Source organism: Ceratotherium simum, chromosome 18 (assembly GCF_057802395.1).
Source record: "Ceratotherium simum simum isolate JZ-2026a chromosome 18, ASM5780239v1, whole genome shotgun sequence".
Classification (NCBI taxonomy): Eukaryota; Metazoa; Chordata; class Mammalia; order Perissodactyla; family Rhinocerotidae; genus Ceratotherium; species Ceratotherium simum.
The window spans coordinates 58,327,066-58,341,117 of NC_141917.1; the positions used below are offsets into that span (position 1 = coordinate 58,327,066).

Here is a 14,052-nt window from a genome sequence, read left to right on the forward strand (position 1 = left end):
CCTGGCCTGCCCTGTGTCTTTCCTTGCCTCTAAGAAGGTGGGGGAAGGAAGCCCAGCACTGGGCCTCACTGGATGTTGACTTTGGGTGCCATCCAAGGCAGGCAACCCACTCAGGGGACTCCAGGGAAGTGCTGGGGGTGGGGAGTGGGGCAGGAAGGGGCAGCCACTTCTCCTCACACCCCACTGCTTCTGAGCTAACTCCTCCCCGCCCCACCTGGGCCTGACACCCACGTCTCCTCCCAGATTGATGTGGGACGCGTTGAACATTGTTGAACCTGTACTTGTTGCTCCCAGGTGCAAGAGGCCAGATCCTCACTTGCTTCCAGCCAGGATGGACTTGGGGAAGGGCGGCAGCCCACTTCTGAGAGGCGTCAAGATCCCTCCTCTCAGAAGCTTTCTTAGACACCCCTTGGAAAGGCACCTGGGTCCTAATTATGTCCAGCTCCTCCTTCACATCTCAGCCGGATTTGTGACTCCCTCCAGGAAGGCCTCCCTGACCCCGGCTGCGGCTGACTCTCCCTGTTATATGCTCACTGCTCCACCACTGTGAGTTACCTTCCCCTGTGCTGAGACCAGCGTCCATCTCCCCAACCAGTTTGTGAGCTCCAGGACAGGCACTCACTCCGATTTTGCTCACCCAAGGGGCCCAATGCTTAGAGACCTGCCTGGCATTTAGTAGGTCCTCCTCAGACACCAGTTGAATGAACAAATGATTCTGGGTTCGACTCCTAGACCTGTCACTTCTCTGTGACCGGTGTGACCTTGGGCACGCTGCGTCACCTCTCTGTGCCTCACTTTCTCCCTCTGTAAAGTGTCGCTGCCACCACCTACCGCACCTAATCCTTGTCACTCAATGTCACAACGAAGGAACGCTAAGACATACCTACAGGGACCGGCACAGAGAACTCGCCAGATAAGCAGAAGCTACGTCCCTGAGAGGGCGGGACTGGCCCGAGGGCACACTGTCCTCGTCACGCCTCGCGACGTCGGGCCAAGGGTCGCGCAGCTTCGACGCCGGCTGCAGCCCGCCCTCGCCACGGCCTCGGTCTTCCGGGGGCCCCCACCAAGACCGGAGCCCCCAGCCCACGGGGGGCAGGGGTGTCGTGCAGCCGGTTACCTAGCAACAGCGGCAGCCCACCGCGTTACCCAGCAACAGGGTGCGGACAGACGACCCTGCCTGGTTACCTAGCAACAGGGTGCGGCCCTCAGGCGAGGCCGACTGGCTTCCTTGCCCAAGACCAGGCTGGGTCCCATTGGCCGTCCCTAAGCAACAGGGTGGGTCCCCACGGGGCGCGGCCCCCGCCGGTTGCCTGGCAACGGGGAGGGTGGGGAGCCCTCCGTACCTTGCCCTTCAGGTCCAGCACGTAAACGGCGCTGGCGGACATGGCGGTGCGGGAAGCCTCGGCAGCGGCCGAGGGCGGCGGCGACGGCGGCAACCGCCAGGCGTTGAGCAAGGCCGGGCGCGCGCCGCCACTGTTCGCCTCCACTTCCGGTCCGGGGAGCCGCACGCGGACCGTTAGGTCCGGTCGGGGAGGAGGGGCCAGGAGTGCGCGGGCGCAGGGCGGAGTATGCGCAGGCGCAGTGCGCTCGACGTGCTCTTATTTCCCGCTTCCGCCTCAAGCATCCCGGAAGTAAGGTCCAGAGGGACGAGGTCGGGCGGGGCCGAGTGAAGCAGGGCACGCTTCAGCTTCCCGGCTGGGCCCCGAAGCCATGGCAGCTGGAAACCCCGCTGTGGGCCAAATTAGGTGAGAGATCCCGGTGGTGGAACCCACCTAGGGCCCAGCCCTATGGAACTCATAGTCTGGTGGGGGAGTCTAGGAAACAATCATATACAGACACCATTGCGAAATGCTGTATGGGGAGAGGTAAGGAGGTAGTTACTTGGAAAGAGGTCAGACTCTCTGAATGGCAGTCAAGGCTTATCAACAGTCACTATCTGTCACCTGTCAGTGTCAACATTCGTCAGTGAACAGGCGTGCCTGTTTATTGCTTGGAATGATCTCCTAAAAACCTCGCCCCACTGAACCTAGGCGAAAAGCACGTGTTCCATTTCTGTAGTTAGTGCCCACGGTGGGTAATGCAAATCGTGACCTCTCATTAATCAATTGAATATCTCATTTGGTGTTATGAACACTCGGGCTGTGGAGAAATGTCTGCATTCTGTCCCAATAAACCATCACACTGCTTTGGGGATCCCAACCGTGCAGTATCAGAACCATTTACTCAGGCTGCCTGCCTTTCACTCATCTCTGTTTGGGGGCTCTGAAAGATGGCATTTGCAATAGATCCTCCACTTAGGATAGATGTAAGTGCAGGAAAATCCAGAGAAGAAAACTAATATCTGAAGACTACCAAGTAAATCCTGGGCTGGAAGCATTCTTGCACAAAGCAGCCAATGGAGGCTTTTTGACAATTATTGGGTAAGAAACCCTATTGTACCTAGCCTCATACTTTGCCCAGTTTGTTGCAATGTTTTAGAAAAACATGTCTTTTTTAAATTACAAAACTGTACATCTCACTGAAGAAAAAGTGAGTAAATGCCAAAAATTGTAAGGCAAAAAGAAAAGCCACCCAGGAAAGGTGACTCTTCTCATTACAGAGCATCTCCTTTCAGCCTTGCTCTGTGCCTCTGTCAAGGAGGCTGGGAGGAAGACATTGTACAAGTCTTTTGAGGAAACAAAGATTCCCAAGTGCCAAGAGTACCACCACGGTAAACACTCTTCACACTTAAATTACTTGTAACTTCCTTTTCTCCATAAGTGGGGGAATTCGAGTCACATCTGAATTTCATCCTTGGCATTTATGTGTAATGTATAAGCCAGATTTGACCTCTGCAACATCTCAGAAAAGACCATACCTGTTGTGGTAGACCAGGGTTTCTCAAACTTTGCTGCATATTAAGGTCACCTGGAGAGCTCTGAAAACTCGCAATGACCGAACCCCACCCCAGGCAGCATCAGTGGTTCCTAACGCTCTCAGGAGAGTCTAACATACAGCATAAATTGAGAACCACTGTGGTAGATTGTAACAGTGATGGCCCCCAATAAACCACACCTCTTGGTCTTCATGCCCTTGTGTAGTTCCGAGACTCTGGGTTTGACAACGTGACTTGTGTTGGCCAGTGGAACAGGCTATGTGGAGAGCAGTCTTGGGGGATGAGATGCCATCTTGGACTTTCTGGCCCCAAGGAAGCCAATGCAGCTACACACGTGTACTAAGCTACACCTCAGGGAGCAGACCCACCCAGATGAGCACTGTCAACCCCCAGAATCGGGAGAGAGAACTCCTGTTGTAAGCCACTCTGTTCTGGAGTGGTTTGTTAGGCAGAATTAGGATGTCTATCTTCCACTGTACTGACACAGGCTTTTCCAGCACCACATCACGCTCACAGACCTGCACCGCTGGCTCAGGGATAGAAAAGCCCTGACCCCAACGCTGGGGCACGCTGGGGGAATCTGCCCAAAGGAGCCACTGCTAATGAGAGGATGTCACCTCCCTCAAGTGGGCCACGAACCACAAGTAGAAACACATCATCCAAATTTTTCCAAATTGAGGGTGAAGAGTCGTTTCGCAGTATGCACATTCTTCATGTGGGATAAACCCTTAAAAGGCAGCGTGTCTAGTGATAATCTAACAGCCTATAATAAGTAAGACACTCAGACTTACATTTCATAACTGGTTTTTGCTTTATTCTGCAGTTCACTTGTGACAGCCCCAGACCCAACACCCGATGTTTCTATTCTGACTGGTCCTCTTGCACTGTGTGCGTCAGCACAGACGGTTCTCACAGTAGCATAAGCAGTTCCATCCTCAGCTGGTGGGTGCACGCAGGCCCTCCAAGATCCTCGCTCTCCAGCACCAGAACCTGGGTCCTCCCATTTGACTGCACCCCTACCCATCTGTCTGTGCCGGGCTCTGCCCTGCTCCTGTCACCCCTGAGGTGTCCTTGGGCCAGGAATGCCCAATAGGTTCCATGTTATGTGCCAACTCTGAATAAATACGGGGGGTCAGCTTGGAGCCCAGGGTTGAGGGTAGTGAGGCAGGCTGTGTCTGGGTTCCAATACAAAGAATGCTGTGCTTGATTAGTAATATCCATGGCAACACTCACTAAACATGTCTGAAATCGGGTTACTGGGGAAGAGGCTGCATGCTGGCCACCAGCTCAGCTCAGAAAGAGACGAGGCACGTGTTCTATCCTTAAACAGTTGTTCTGCTTCCCAGGCTGCATTGTCTCACTGGCCAGGTGGCTGAGGAGGCAGTCTGCAGGCCACGAAGCTGCCAGTGGCTTCCCCAGGCCCTGGATGGAACAGCATAAGCCCCAAGCTAGAGGGAGCTTGGAAGGGCAGGCAATGCAGGGCCCCACAAGGGGCTGCATTGCAGGCCTGCTGGCATTAACTCCTTATCCTATGGAGTCAGTTTCATCCAGGCAAAGAGAGCTGGCCAGCTGTCAGAGAGAGTGACATGCAACTCAGGGGCAAAAAGGCTTTTCCACGGCACTTACATAGAAATAACCTTTATCTCTGGGTAAACTCTTAAAAATTTCCAGTCCAAACTGAAAACGTTTATCTTCTACTGAGAAACCAAAATGGGGTAAAAGGGCAATCTTACTTTCATTGAGGTCTAGAATGAGGGCACACTGCTTTGAAAAACACTGTCTCAACAGAGGACGCAAAGTGTGTGTAAAAGAATGTTTCTAAAAAGTACCAAAGGCACCAAACATAACCCCAACTTCGCCTTCTGCTTCCCCTTGATGCCACTCCACCTCCCGGGCCAGGAGGCTACTTGGTCCAGCTGACTTTGGGAATGTCATAGTGCTCCGTCAGCGTATCCAGGTGTCTGTTGAAGTCCTGGGAAAGCAAAGGAGAAAGCCCACGTCAGCACAGCCCCACGCAGGGCATCAGGGATGTGTGGTGCTGCCCACCGCACTTCTCCACGTCCTGTCTCTCCTCAGAGCGCCCCTCCTCTCAAGGCCACTCTGCCAGGCCTTAGAAACTCCTGAACCCTGGGCTCTCCCTTCAGTGACCCCCGGTAGCCGTCACTTCTGTTGGGTACACTCTCCTCCCCGCCAACACTCCAGTGACTCTTCTGCCAGGCTCCTAGCCTCTGGGGCCCTAGATGGCTCCATCTCCCCACTGGGCACATGACTTACCTCCACTCTCTGCTTGTGGGTTTTGGATGCTTTCTTCAGGATCCTTTCCATTTGCTGGAGAGAAGAGAAACAGGTGAGTTCACATGCCTGACGCAGCCCAGGCCAACACGGGATGGAAGATGGGAGCCCCAGCCAGCCTGGCTCTCACACCTAGAAAGGCCAGAGGTCTCAGGGTGTGCACCTTGCCCCTGCCTCAGCTCCACTCAGACTGTTCTGACAGGGAGGCCTGGCCGCAACATATCCCACCAGGAGCCCGGGTCAGCTGCGCTCTGGTCTGAGTGGCAGGAAATGAACCAGCACCAACTGAGCACATACCCACAAGCAGACTGATGGGAGCTCTACATGTGCTTCCTGCTTCCTTGGGCAATTATACGCATTCCCAGTTTGCAGAAAAAGAAAGGCATAGGTGGGGTTTAAGAAAGGCTGAGGAAGGAGGAAGGTAAAGGGCCCGCTGCAGAGTAGGTGCTCAAGTGACAGGACACAGTGCCAGGAGGGCTACGAGGTCCTTGATGAGTGTGATTCTGGAATACGCCTCTTGCAGCACCAGGACCTGCTCCACTCCTCATTCCCAACACCCGATGGTCCCTGGTAAGAGGTAAGAGCGCAGGATGCAGAGGCAGACAGATCTGGAGCCACACCTGGCTTGACACTTACTAGCTGGGTGACTGTGGCCAACTCACTTTGGTGCCCCCTCCCCACTCCTGGGACTGCACTGCCCAGTATTCATGCTCTTGTGTAGTCCTCTGCTTCAATGCACAAGACTCTGGGCTGGCCCTGTGACTCAGTTTACTTAACAGAATGTAGTGCCAACACTGGGGGAAGTGATAAGGAGACACGGCAGCTTTTGCTTTGTGCTCTTAGAGGCTAGCTGCCATGCAGGAAGTCTGATGACCTTGTTGAAAAGGACCTGGAGGAAGAGATGACTGATGGGGAGAGAGGCCACCGAAGGAGCACCAAGGCACTGGACATGTGATGACAAAGCCATCCTGGACGTTCCAGCCCAGTTGCACTCCAGAGGACCCCAGCCCCAGCTGCCATCTGATGGCACCAGATTCTAAGCAAGGCCAGCAGAAGAAGCACCTAGCTGAGCCCAGTCAAACCACAGAAGCATGAGAGAATACTGTCAGCTGCCACCTGGCTGCTCCTCCCTGTCTCTCTTCTTCTCCTTTGCTGCCTCCTCATCTCCCTCTATATCCAGCTGGCTCACACCTGGCTGAACCTCCCTCTGAGTGTCCGCGTTGTCCATCCCTGCCTCTCTTCCTGCTTCCGTGAGCCCACGGGAGGCCTGGGTCTCCTCACATGGGGCCACACCAACTTGACCAGCTGTCACCAATGCCAAGGAACTGCCTGGGCTCTACCCGCCCTCTCCCCACTCCATGCACCAAGCTCACAGGGTGTGCTGGGTGCTGTCACCATCCCCACTTCACAGAGAAAATGAGAACCAGAGTGCACAGTGGGTGATGGGGCTGGAGATGCCAAGCCCTGATCCCTTCTACCAGGCCAGGCCCCAACCCCTGGGCCCTGCTCCCAGGAGCCAGGAGCTGTCCAGCCTTTGTGCTCACTGCACTCAATTCAACACTCTCCCACGAGGGAATCTGCATTTCCCAATTGTACCTAGCTTTGCCCGCACCTCCTTCCTCTCCCATACACCTCACCTCTCTCTCCTGGATCAAGCAAAACCCGCAGCAGTACTTCCAGTTTTGAATGCCAACAACAACAATTTCCCTTTGACCTTCCACCACCCTCCAGCTACAGGCCCGTTTCTCTGTTCGACTTGACAGCAAATCTCCCAAGAGTTATTGCTACTCCTCGTCTCCACCTCTGCTTTTCCCCACCCTCTCTTGGATCCACTCTAAACAGCCTCTCTTCCTCCTCATTCCAAACACCAACCTAGGGCTCTCAGTGCTCAACCCACGAGGCCTCCTGGCAGCATATGACATGGCTGGTCACTTCCTCCTCCTTAAAACACTTTCTCCACTTGGCTCCTAAGGATATGCTCTCCTGGTGTTCCTCCTTCCCGTGCTCCTTTGCAAATTCCTCTCTGCCACCCTCTAGTCACCGGAGGTCAGATCCTAGACCTGTTCTCTGTCACTGTCCTTCCTCAGAGGATCTCATCCAGTCCCATGGCAATTCCAAGACGTTCATCCAGGGCCCAGACCTCTCCTCCAAACTGCAGATTCAGATCTCAAACTGTCCATGAGGATTCTCCACTTGGCTTTCTAACAGGCACCTCGACCTTAACTTCTCTAACACCAAGGCCTTGGTCCCTCCCTTCAGAACCTGCTTTACCTGCAGTTCTTCCCATCTCAGTAAACGGCACCTTCACTCACCCACCCAAAAGTCTTGTTCATCCCTGACTCTTCCTTCCCAGCCCATACCGAACCCATCAGCTAACCCTGCTGTTCTTCCTTCAAAATCTATCCCAAACCTGACCCCTTCCACTGTTCCCACTATTACTACCCTACTCTGAGCCACTGTTATTAGTTACCTTATGCTTGCATTAGCCTCTCTGCCACCCCCCACTGCTCCAGGAGTAACATTCCAGCCCTGCCTCTGACTATAACCTTAAGGAAGGGACTTAAGTGCATTCACTTGTTAAGTCCTCACTACAAACCTATGAGGTAGGGACCTTCACCCCAAGAAACTGAGGTGTGGGAGGTTAGCCAATGTGCCGAGAGTTACACCACCAAGAAGAGGCAGAGACAGAACGGAAGCAGCTCTGTCTTGCCAAAGCCGGTGAGTCCCACTTTTTTGTATGACTCAACAAGTTACCTTTTCCTCAGGTTCCTGGACCAGATCGCCCAGACCAGGGTTAGGGGTTCTCAGCCTGGGCGCTACTGACATTTTGGACCAGATCATTCTTTGCTGTAGGGGGTGCTGTCTCCAGCATTGTAGGATGTTGAGCAGCATCCTTGGCCTTGACCCACTAGATGCCATAGCAGCCCCACCCCAAGCCCTGAGCTGTGACAAAAAAGTCTCCAAACATTGCCCAATGTCTTCTTGGAGGTGGAGGTGGGGGACGAACCGCCCCCAGTTAAGAACCACTGACCTAGACTGATTATTCCCTCTCCCCAGCATCTGAGGCTGAGCTTCTCCATCCCACACTGACCTCTCCTATCCCTACCGCCGAAATTTATTAAGTAATTAATATTAAGAGAAATAATTTCTCAGAGCCTCAAGATACGACCTGTTTGAATCTGTGAAACAAAGGCATGGTGGAAACACACTGTGCTGAGTGACAGCAGGGAACGTGGCCACTTAACACGAACGACTGACCTCATCTGCGCACTAACTTTATGCCAGACCGAATGCCAAATGCTTTATCTGCCTCACTGCATCCAAAGTTCCCATCCTGTCAGGAGGAGCACTACCCTGCCCCCTACAGATGAGTAAACTGAGGCACAGAGAAACGATGGGTCACCGGCCCAGGGCCACTGGGCAAATGAGAGACAGCGCTGGAACCCAAACCCGGGGCTCCAGCTCCGGCCTCCTTTTGACGCCAGATCCAGCTCTCCCCTGCGCCGACCCCTCGGCCAGAGGGGCTTCCCGTCCTCGGAGCCCCCAGCCGTGGGCGCCTCCTCTCCCGCTCACGCAGCATCTTCTCCCGGAGTTGAGGTCCCCTCTGACCGCTCGCCCTCCTCGAGCGTCCCGGGCTGAGCCCGTTTCAAGTCTCTTGCATCCACCCCGGAGACCCAGCCCCGGCCTCACCCGCTTCTCCTGCATCTTCTCGAAGGCCGCCTGGGCCGGGGTCCGCTTGTCTAGGCCGCGCCGTTTCTCCTCCTCGTTCTTTTTGCTCGTTCCCATCGCTTCCAGAAGTTTCGCCTTATCCTTATCCTTCTTTTTCTTTTTCCTGAGAGGGGAGGGGGGATGACGGCGGGTCAGAGGGCGAAAACCCGCGGTCTCGGGAGGAGGTTTAAGGGGGCAGGAGACAAGCCCCGGCGGGCCCTCGGGACTCACCGCTTGGTCACGCCGAGCTCTGCGACGCCCTTCAGCTTCAGGGGCCCCTTTTGCACCTGCTCGTAGGCGGCCATGGCGCGCGCCTGCAGTTCGTAGGTAAACTGCCACACTTCCTGTTTGAGAAGGCTATTTCCGCCCGAACGCCCGCCTCGCTCCGTCATGATTGGCCGAGCCAGGCGGTGCGCGCGCGCCCTTGGCAGCTGGAGCCGGCCCCACTTCCGGGTTGCGGGCTGGGCTTGGGCAGGCCTCGTCGTTGCATCCCGTGTGCATCCCGTCTGCATCCCGGGCAGGAAGGCACGGCCTCATCTTTGCATCCCGTCTGCTGCCACACTTCCGGCTTTGGCGCCCACTCCCGGTTCTCCGTCGTTGGGCCCCCTAGACCTGTGAAGCGCGCTTGAGTAAGCCCCCACTTCATAAAACCTGACGTCTTTTTGAGTGTTTTGTTTACATTTGGATGTCCTGTTCTCATTTATTGCCATATTTTGAGAGTTCAGTGGATACCTAGCCCTAATTTTGTAAGCCTAATCAGTACTCGTTAGTTTTTCAGCTTTTGGTAAATGACGTTGTGTGAAATATGTCAGTGGTATTTAAGAAAATTTTTTAAAATCGATTTTGCCAAGCTATAATTTATAAACAGTGAAATGTACTCATTTTAACTGTACTCTTTGATGAGTATTGTTGACATTTACACACCTATGTAATCACCTCCACGATGAAGATCTAGAACATTCCATCACCCAAAGTTCCCTTGTTCACCTCAGTTAATCCCCTCATCCCTCTCCCCAGGCAACTCCAAATCTTTTTTCTCCCACTATAGATTAGTCTTTTTGAAAAGTTTGTTATACATGGAATCATACCATATGTATTCTTTTGAGCTGGAATTCTTTCACTGAGCATGATGTATTTGAGAGTCTTCCTGTTGTTGAGTGTCACAGCACCCAAAAACCTGATCTACTGGCGCCATAACACTTGGGGCTCCAATGAGTTGGGTTTTTTTATTCCCCAATATCATGAGTAATTTGCTGAACAAGCAGAAATATCCTCATAAACACACAAAACCAAGCACAGTTCTATTTTTGTTTACTTCCATCCTTTTAAACAGTATATTTTTCAAGGTAGGTCATCTTCCTCTGGCCCTGGATGAAAACGCTGTCAGGCCCCATGGCTCTCCTCTCATTTTTTTCATGTGACATACAGTAGTATCAACAGTGGAAATAGTAAATGTCTCAGTTCAATAAGTGTAATGTCCAGAACTTAATTTGGAGAGGACAGTTCCCTCTCTCCCTCAGCTGGGACCTATGATACAGTAGGGAAGGGGGACAGCATGGGCCTCCTACTGTCCCCTCTTGTCCATTACCAGCTGTTGTTTGTGCCCCCACCAAGTGGTTTAAGGAGGGGTGGAGGAGGGAGGTGAGGTAAGGGAATAGAACAGTTCTTGATCTTGTGGAAATTAATAAAAGAACCTTAACTAAATTGGAGTGAGGAAGGCCTGTAGGGGGCGCTCTCACCCCCATCACACCATCAGTTACACCAAACAGGAAGAGAGTTCGCTTGCATCTTGGACAGGAAGCAAAACTACTTCACTACTGAAGGAAGATTTCTCTCCCCACCCAGCAACAGCCCAGCCAATGGGAAACATAACAGCTCAGCCAATGAGAAATGCCGCAGCTCAGCCAATGAGAAATGCCGCAGCTCAGCCAATGAGAAATGCCGCAGCTCAGCCAATGAGAAATGCCGCAGCTCAGCCACTGAGAAGCCGTTACTGCCCTGAACTGCAACTTTCCCCCAATGGACTTTCCTTTAGAATAGCCCCTCCCTACTCCCCCTTTTTCTCTATAAAAGCAGATCCCCTCATTTGTATTCCAGATTTGCATACGGATTTGCCACAGCATGCACATCCTGAATTGTGATTCTTTTGGCTATTCGCGAATAAACTCATTTTGAGGCTTTTCAAGCCAACGATCTTCACTGACTCCTTAACTCTTCATGTGCCCTCCAGCAGTTTCCAGCAGGCTCCCTCTTCCCTGCAGTTCCCTTGATCCTGGAATGTGCATCTCTACTTCTGGTGATAGCTCACAACACCTTCCTCAACCCCTGGGCTGCCAGCAGGGCTCTGCCAGCTTCCTTCTCCTGAGGTCTCTGCACCCTGCCAGTTAGCCATGTTGGATTATACCCAGGATGGCCCACACCAAGTCTGTCTCATGTGATTCCCATCTGGTGCTCAGGAAACTCTCACACAGGCAGGTCCCAACACACCTGCAGGCACTGGCTCTGCATTTACGCAGTCAGCCCATATCTTGTCCTCTGGATGTCCCCTTTAAGTGCTCTCAAGCCTGGGTTAATTCCCGTCCAAGAGCAGGGAACACATCTCAAAGCTCTCCATGGGTTCCATTGAAGTCTACCTTGCTAGACTTGGTGGTGAAATGTAACATTCTGTCCCCTGCCCCCTAAAAGGAGAGAGGAACTTACAGCATGGTCTCCTCAGCTATCACATTTCCACCAGTGTCCTCAACAAAGCTTCTCTTCCCCGCTCTGACTTCCATTTAGATCGTTGACCTGGCTGAGGGGACCAAGAATTGGAGGCAGGTTCGGGGTGTGTGTGTGTGTGTGTGTGTGTGTGTGTGTGTGTCATGTCTCATTCAGACTTTATCATCCCGTGGCAGAAAAAGTCTGTTACACCTTTGCTTTCTTTTCTCACACTAGTCTTTTTGTGGTAAAATACACATAACATAAAATTTACCATTGTAACAACCTGAAATTGTACAACTCATTGGCATTAAACACATTCGCAAAGTTGGGCATCTATTTATTTTTGTTTGATTACAAAAGATGTACAAACATTAACTGTGGAATATGTAATCAGAAAAATACAGAGAAACCCAAAGAAGACAGCAGAAATCACTTCCACTCAGAAAAAAAATCTCTGTTAGTATTTTGATTTATTTCAGTTTCTTATTATCTCTAATTTTAAAAATAAAAATGGGATCTTACTCTATACCTGCTTTGTCACTGACCTTTTCTCCCATCAGAATGTTGTGACTGCTTTTGTGTGTCGAGTAAAAAAATGTGTCACTGGTTTTTAATACTGAGAGAAGAAACCTAAAATCTCCCATAATCGTCTGCCAACATTAAAAACATGTATACATGCACATGCACTGTGTAAGAAAACCACACAGTACAGAAAAGGTTAAAAGAAAGAGAAAAGAAAACAACAAAAAAATTGGAAATTTCCCACCGCCTTCCAAAAAGACGAACAGTTTCGTTTCGGTTCTTTGCAGCACAAGTGTATATGGCAACATCTACGTCTGTGAGATGATCTTTTATTTCTGCCCACACCTTTCATTTAGCGAACGTCTTGAAGCTCTTTACATGGCAGAAGCTACAGCACCGCCTCCCCTTCCTCGGAGGCTGCACGTCGTGCGGCTGAGTGAAGCCCTCCCCAGCGGGTGACCACCTACGCGCCCACACATCTTGGCCAACTTTCTCAAGTGGCCAGAATCCGTAGCAGTGGAAACGCTGGGTCCAAAGTTTTGTACACTTGTGCGTTTTAATTTGGACTGCTGTTGCCCAAATTGTCCTGAGGACTTTTTTGAGGGGAAGAGGGGGTCAAGGGAGTGAGGAGGGAGAGAAAGCGAGCGTTGCCAGGTGAGAGGAGGCTGGACAAAGCAGAGCACAGCGCCTGCCTTCTCCAGTTCCCAGTTCTGCAGCCACAGCACACCCGCTGCGTTCCGGAATTGGGTGGGAGTGCCAAGAGAGAACCCGCTTCCGGGTGCGGCGGATGAGGGCTGCCAGCAGGGGTAGCCTACTCGTGGGGCCGTCCAGGACAGAATCAACTCCTCAGGGAGGGACAAGGCAGACTCGGCAGGGGAATGCTGTTCTCCCCCAGCCAACTCAGCAGCTTCGGAGCTCCTCTCTGGCACTTCCAAGGCTGTGTGCCCTGGAGCAATTGGCTTGCCCTCTCTGAGCTTCCTTTGCTTCTTTTATAAAATGGGGATGATGATGATAACAACAGCTAATACTTTATATGGATTTATATGGATCATCTCATTTACTCTCACAACCACCCTATTACGTAAACCATCCTGATTTTATAAGGAGGGAAACTGAGGCACAAACTGTCATCCCAGCTATGCTGAGTGTTCTATCCTTGCTTCTGTCATCACTCTATAAGCCATCCACTGTCAGATGTGTCCCTATTTTATAACCCTCTAAGGCAGTCTTTCTCAACCATTTTTTTCATTATCACCCCCTAAAGAGAACATTTTTTTTTTTTAAATTTTGGTGAGGAAGATTGGCCCTGAGCTAACATCTGTGCTTATCTTCCTCTACTTTGTATATGGGATGCTGCCACAGCATGGCTTGATGAGTGATACGTTGGTCTGCACCAGGGATCCGAACCTGCAAACCCTGGGCCGCTGAAGTGGAGTGCACAAACTTAACCACTATGCCGCTGGGCCGGCCCCAAGAGAACATTTTAACTTAATTCAATTTAATTTAATTTAATGAGAGAAGTTAAATACTCATGAATAAGATTTTGTCAGGGAGGGTGAAATTTGGAGAGCCACAAACCATTGAAATATCTAAGAATTTTTTGTCCCCCCCAACCAGTTTTTGCCCCCTTGGGGATAATATTGCCCCCATTGAGCATTTGTTCTAAGGGGGAAAGTACCAAATCAACTATGACATGATGCTTTTGCTCACTTAAAGTTTTTATTTTATATCCATTGAAAGAGTCTTGAGATTTAAATGCACTGAGATTTTTACTAGATACTACTCTTAAACACGGCAAACACTGCCTTACCCAAGCAATCAAGGTCACCTTTGTTGGTGACATCATGTAGCTATTAAGTAACCCTTGGTATGATGTGATGAGGAGGGCACCTCATCTCTGAGGTCTTCCCCCCAAAAAACCCAACAAATCCAGTCCAATCATGAGAAAACATCAG

The 14,052-nt window shown here is 51.6% G+C and overlaps 2 protein-coding genes and 1 long non-coding RNA gene across 3 annotated transcripts in view; 1 reads left to right on the top strand and 2 right to left on the bottom strand.

Annotated features, from left to right (window-relative positions):
* The window catches only part of AP1M1 (adaptor related protein complex 1 subunit mu 1), a 36,573-nt gene extending 35,067 nt beyond the window's left edge, over positions 1–1,506 (bottom strand). Inside the window, exon 1 of the mRNA XM_004423001.3 lies at positions 1,344–1,506. Coding sequence (XP_004423058.1) covers positions 1,344–1,385 — 42 coding nt within the window. The 5' untranslated portion in view covers positions 1,386–1,506. The remainder of the gene's footprint in view (positions 1–1,343) is intronic.
* Positions 1,507–3,662: 2,156 nt separating this feature from the next.
* Positions 3,663–9,225, bottom strand: FAM32A (family with sequence similarity 32 member A). Its single transcript, XM_004423003.3, has 4 exons — positions 9,107–9,225; positions 8,858–8,999; positions 5,150–5,203; positions 3,663–4,847 (listed from the first exon to the last, which is right to left on the bottom strand). The coding sequence occupies exons 1-4, from the start codon at positions 9,178–9,180 to the stop codon at positions 4,779–4,781; spliced, it is 339 nt and encodes a 112-aa protein (XP_004423060.1). The 5' UTR covers positions 9,181–9,225; the 3' UTR covers positions 3,663–4,778.
* Positions 9,226–9,332: 107 nt separating this feature from the next.
* On the top strand, positions 9,333–11,074 carry LOC147914659 (uncharacterized). Its single transcript, XR_015555063.1, has 2 exons — positions 9,333–9,504; positions 10,721–11,074. It is a non-coding gene; the product is annotated as an uncharacterized LOC147914659 (long non-coding RNA).
* Positions 11,075–14,052: the final 2,978 nt, after the last annotated feature.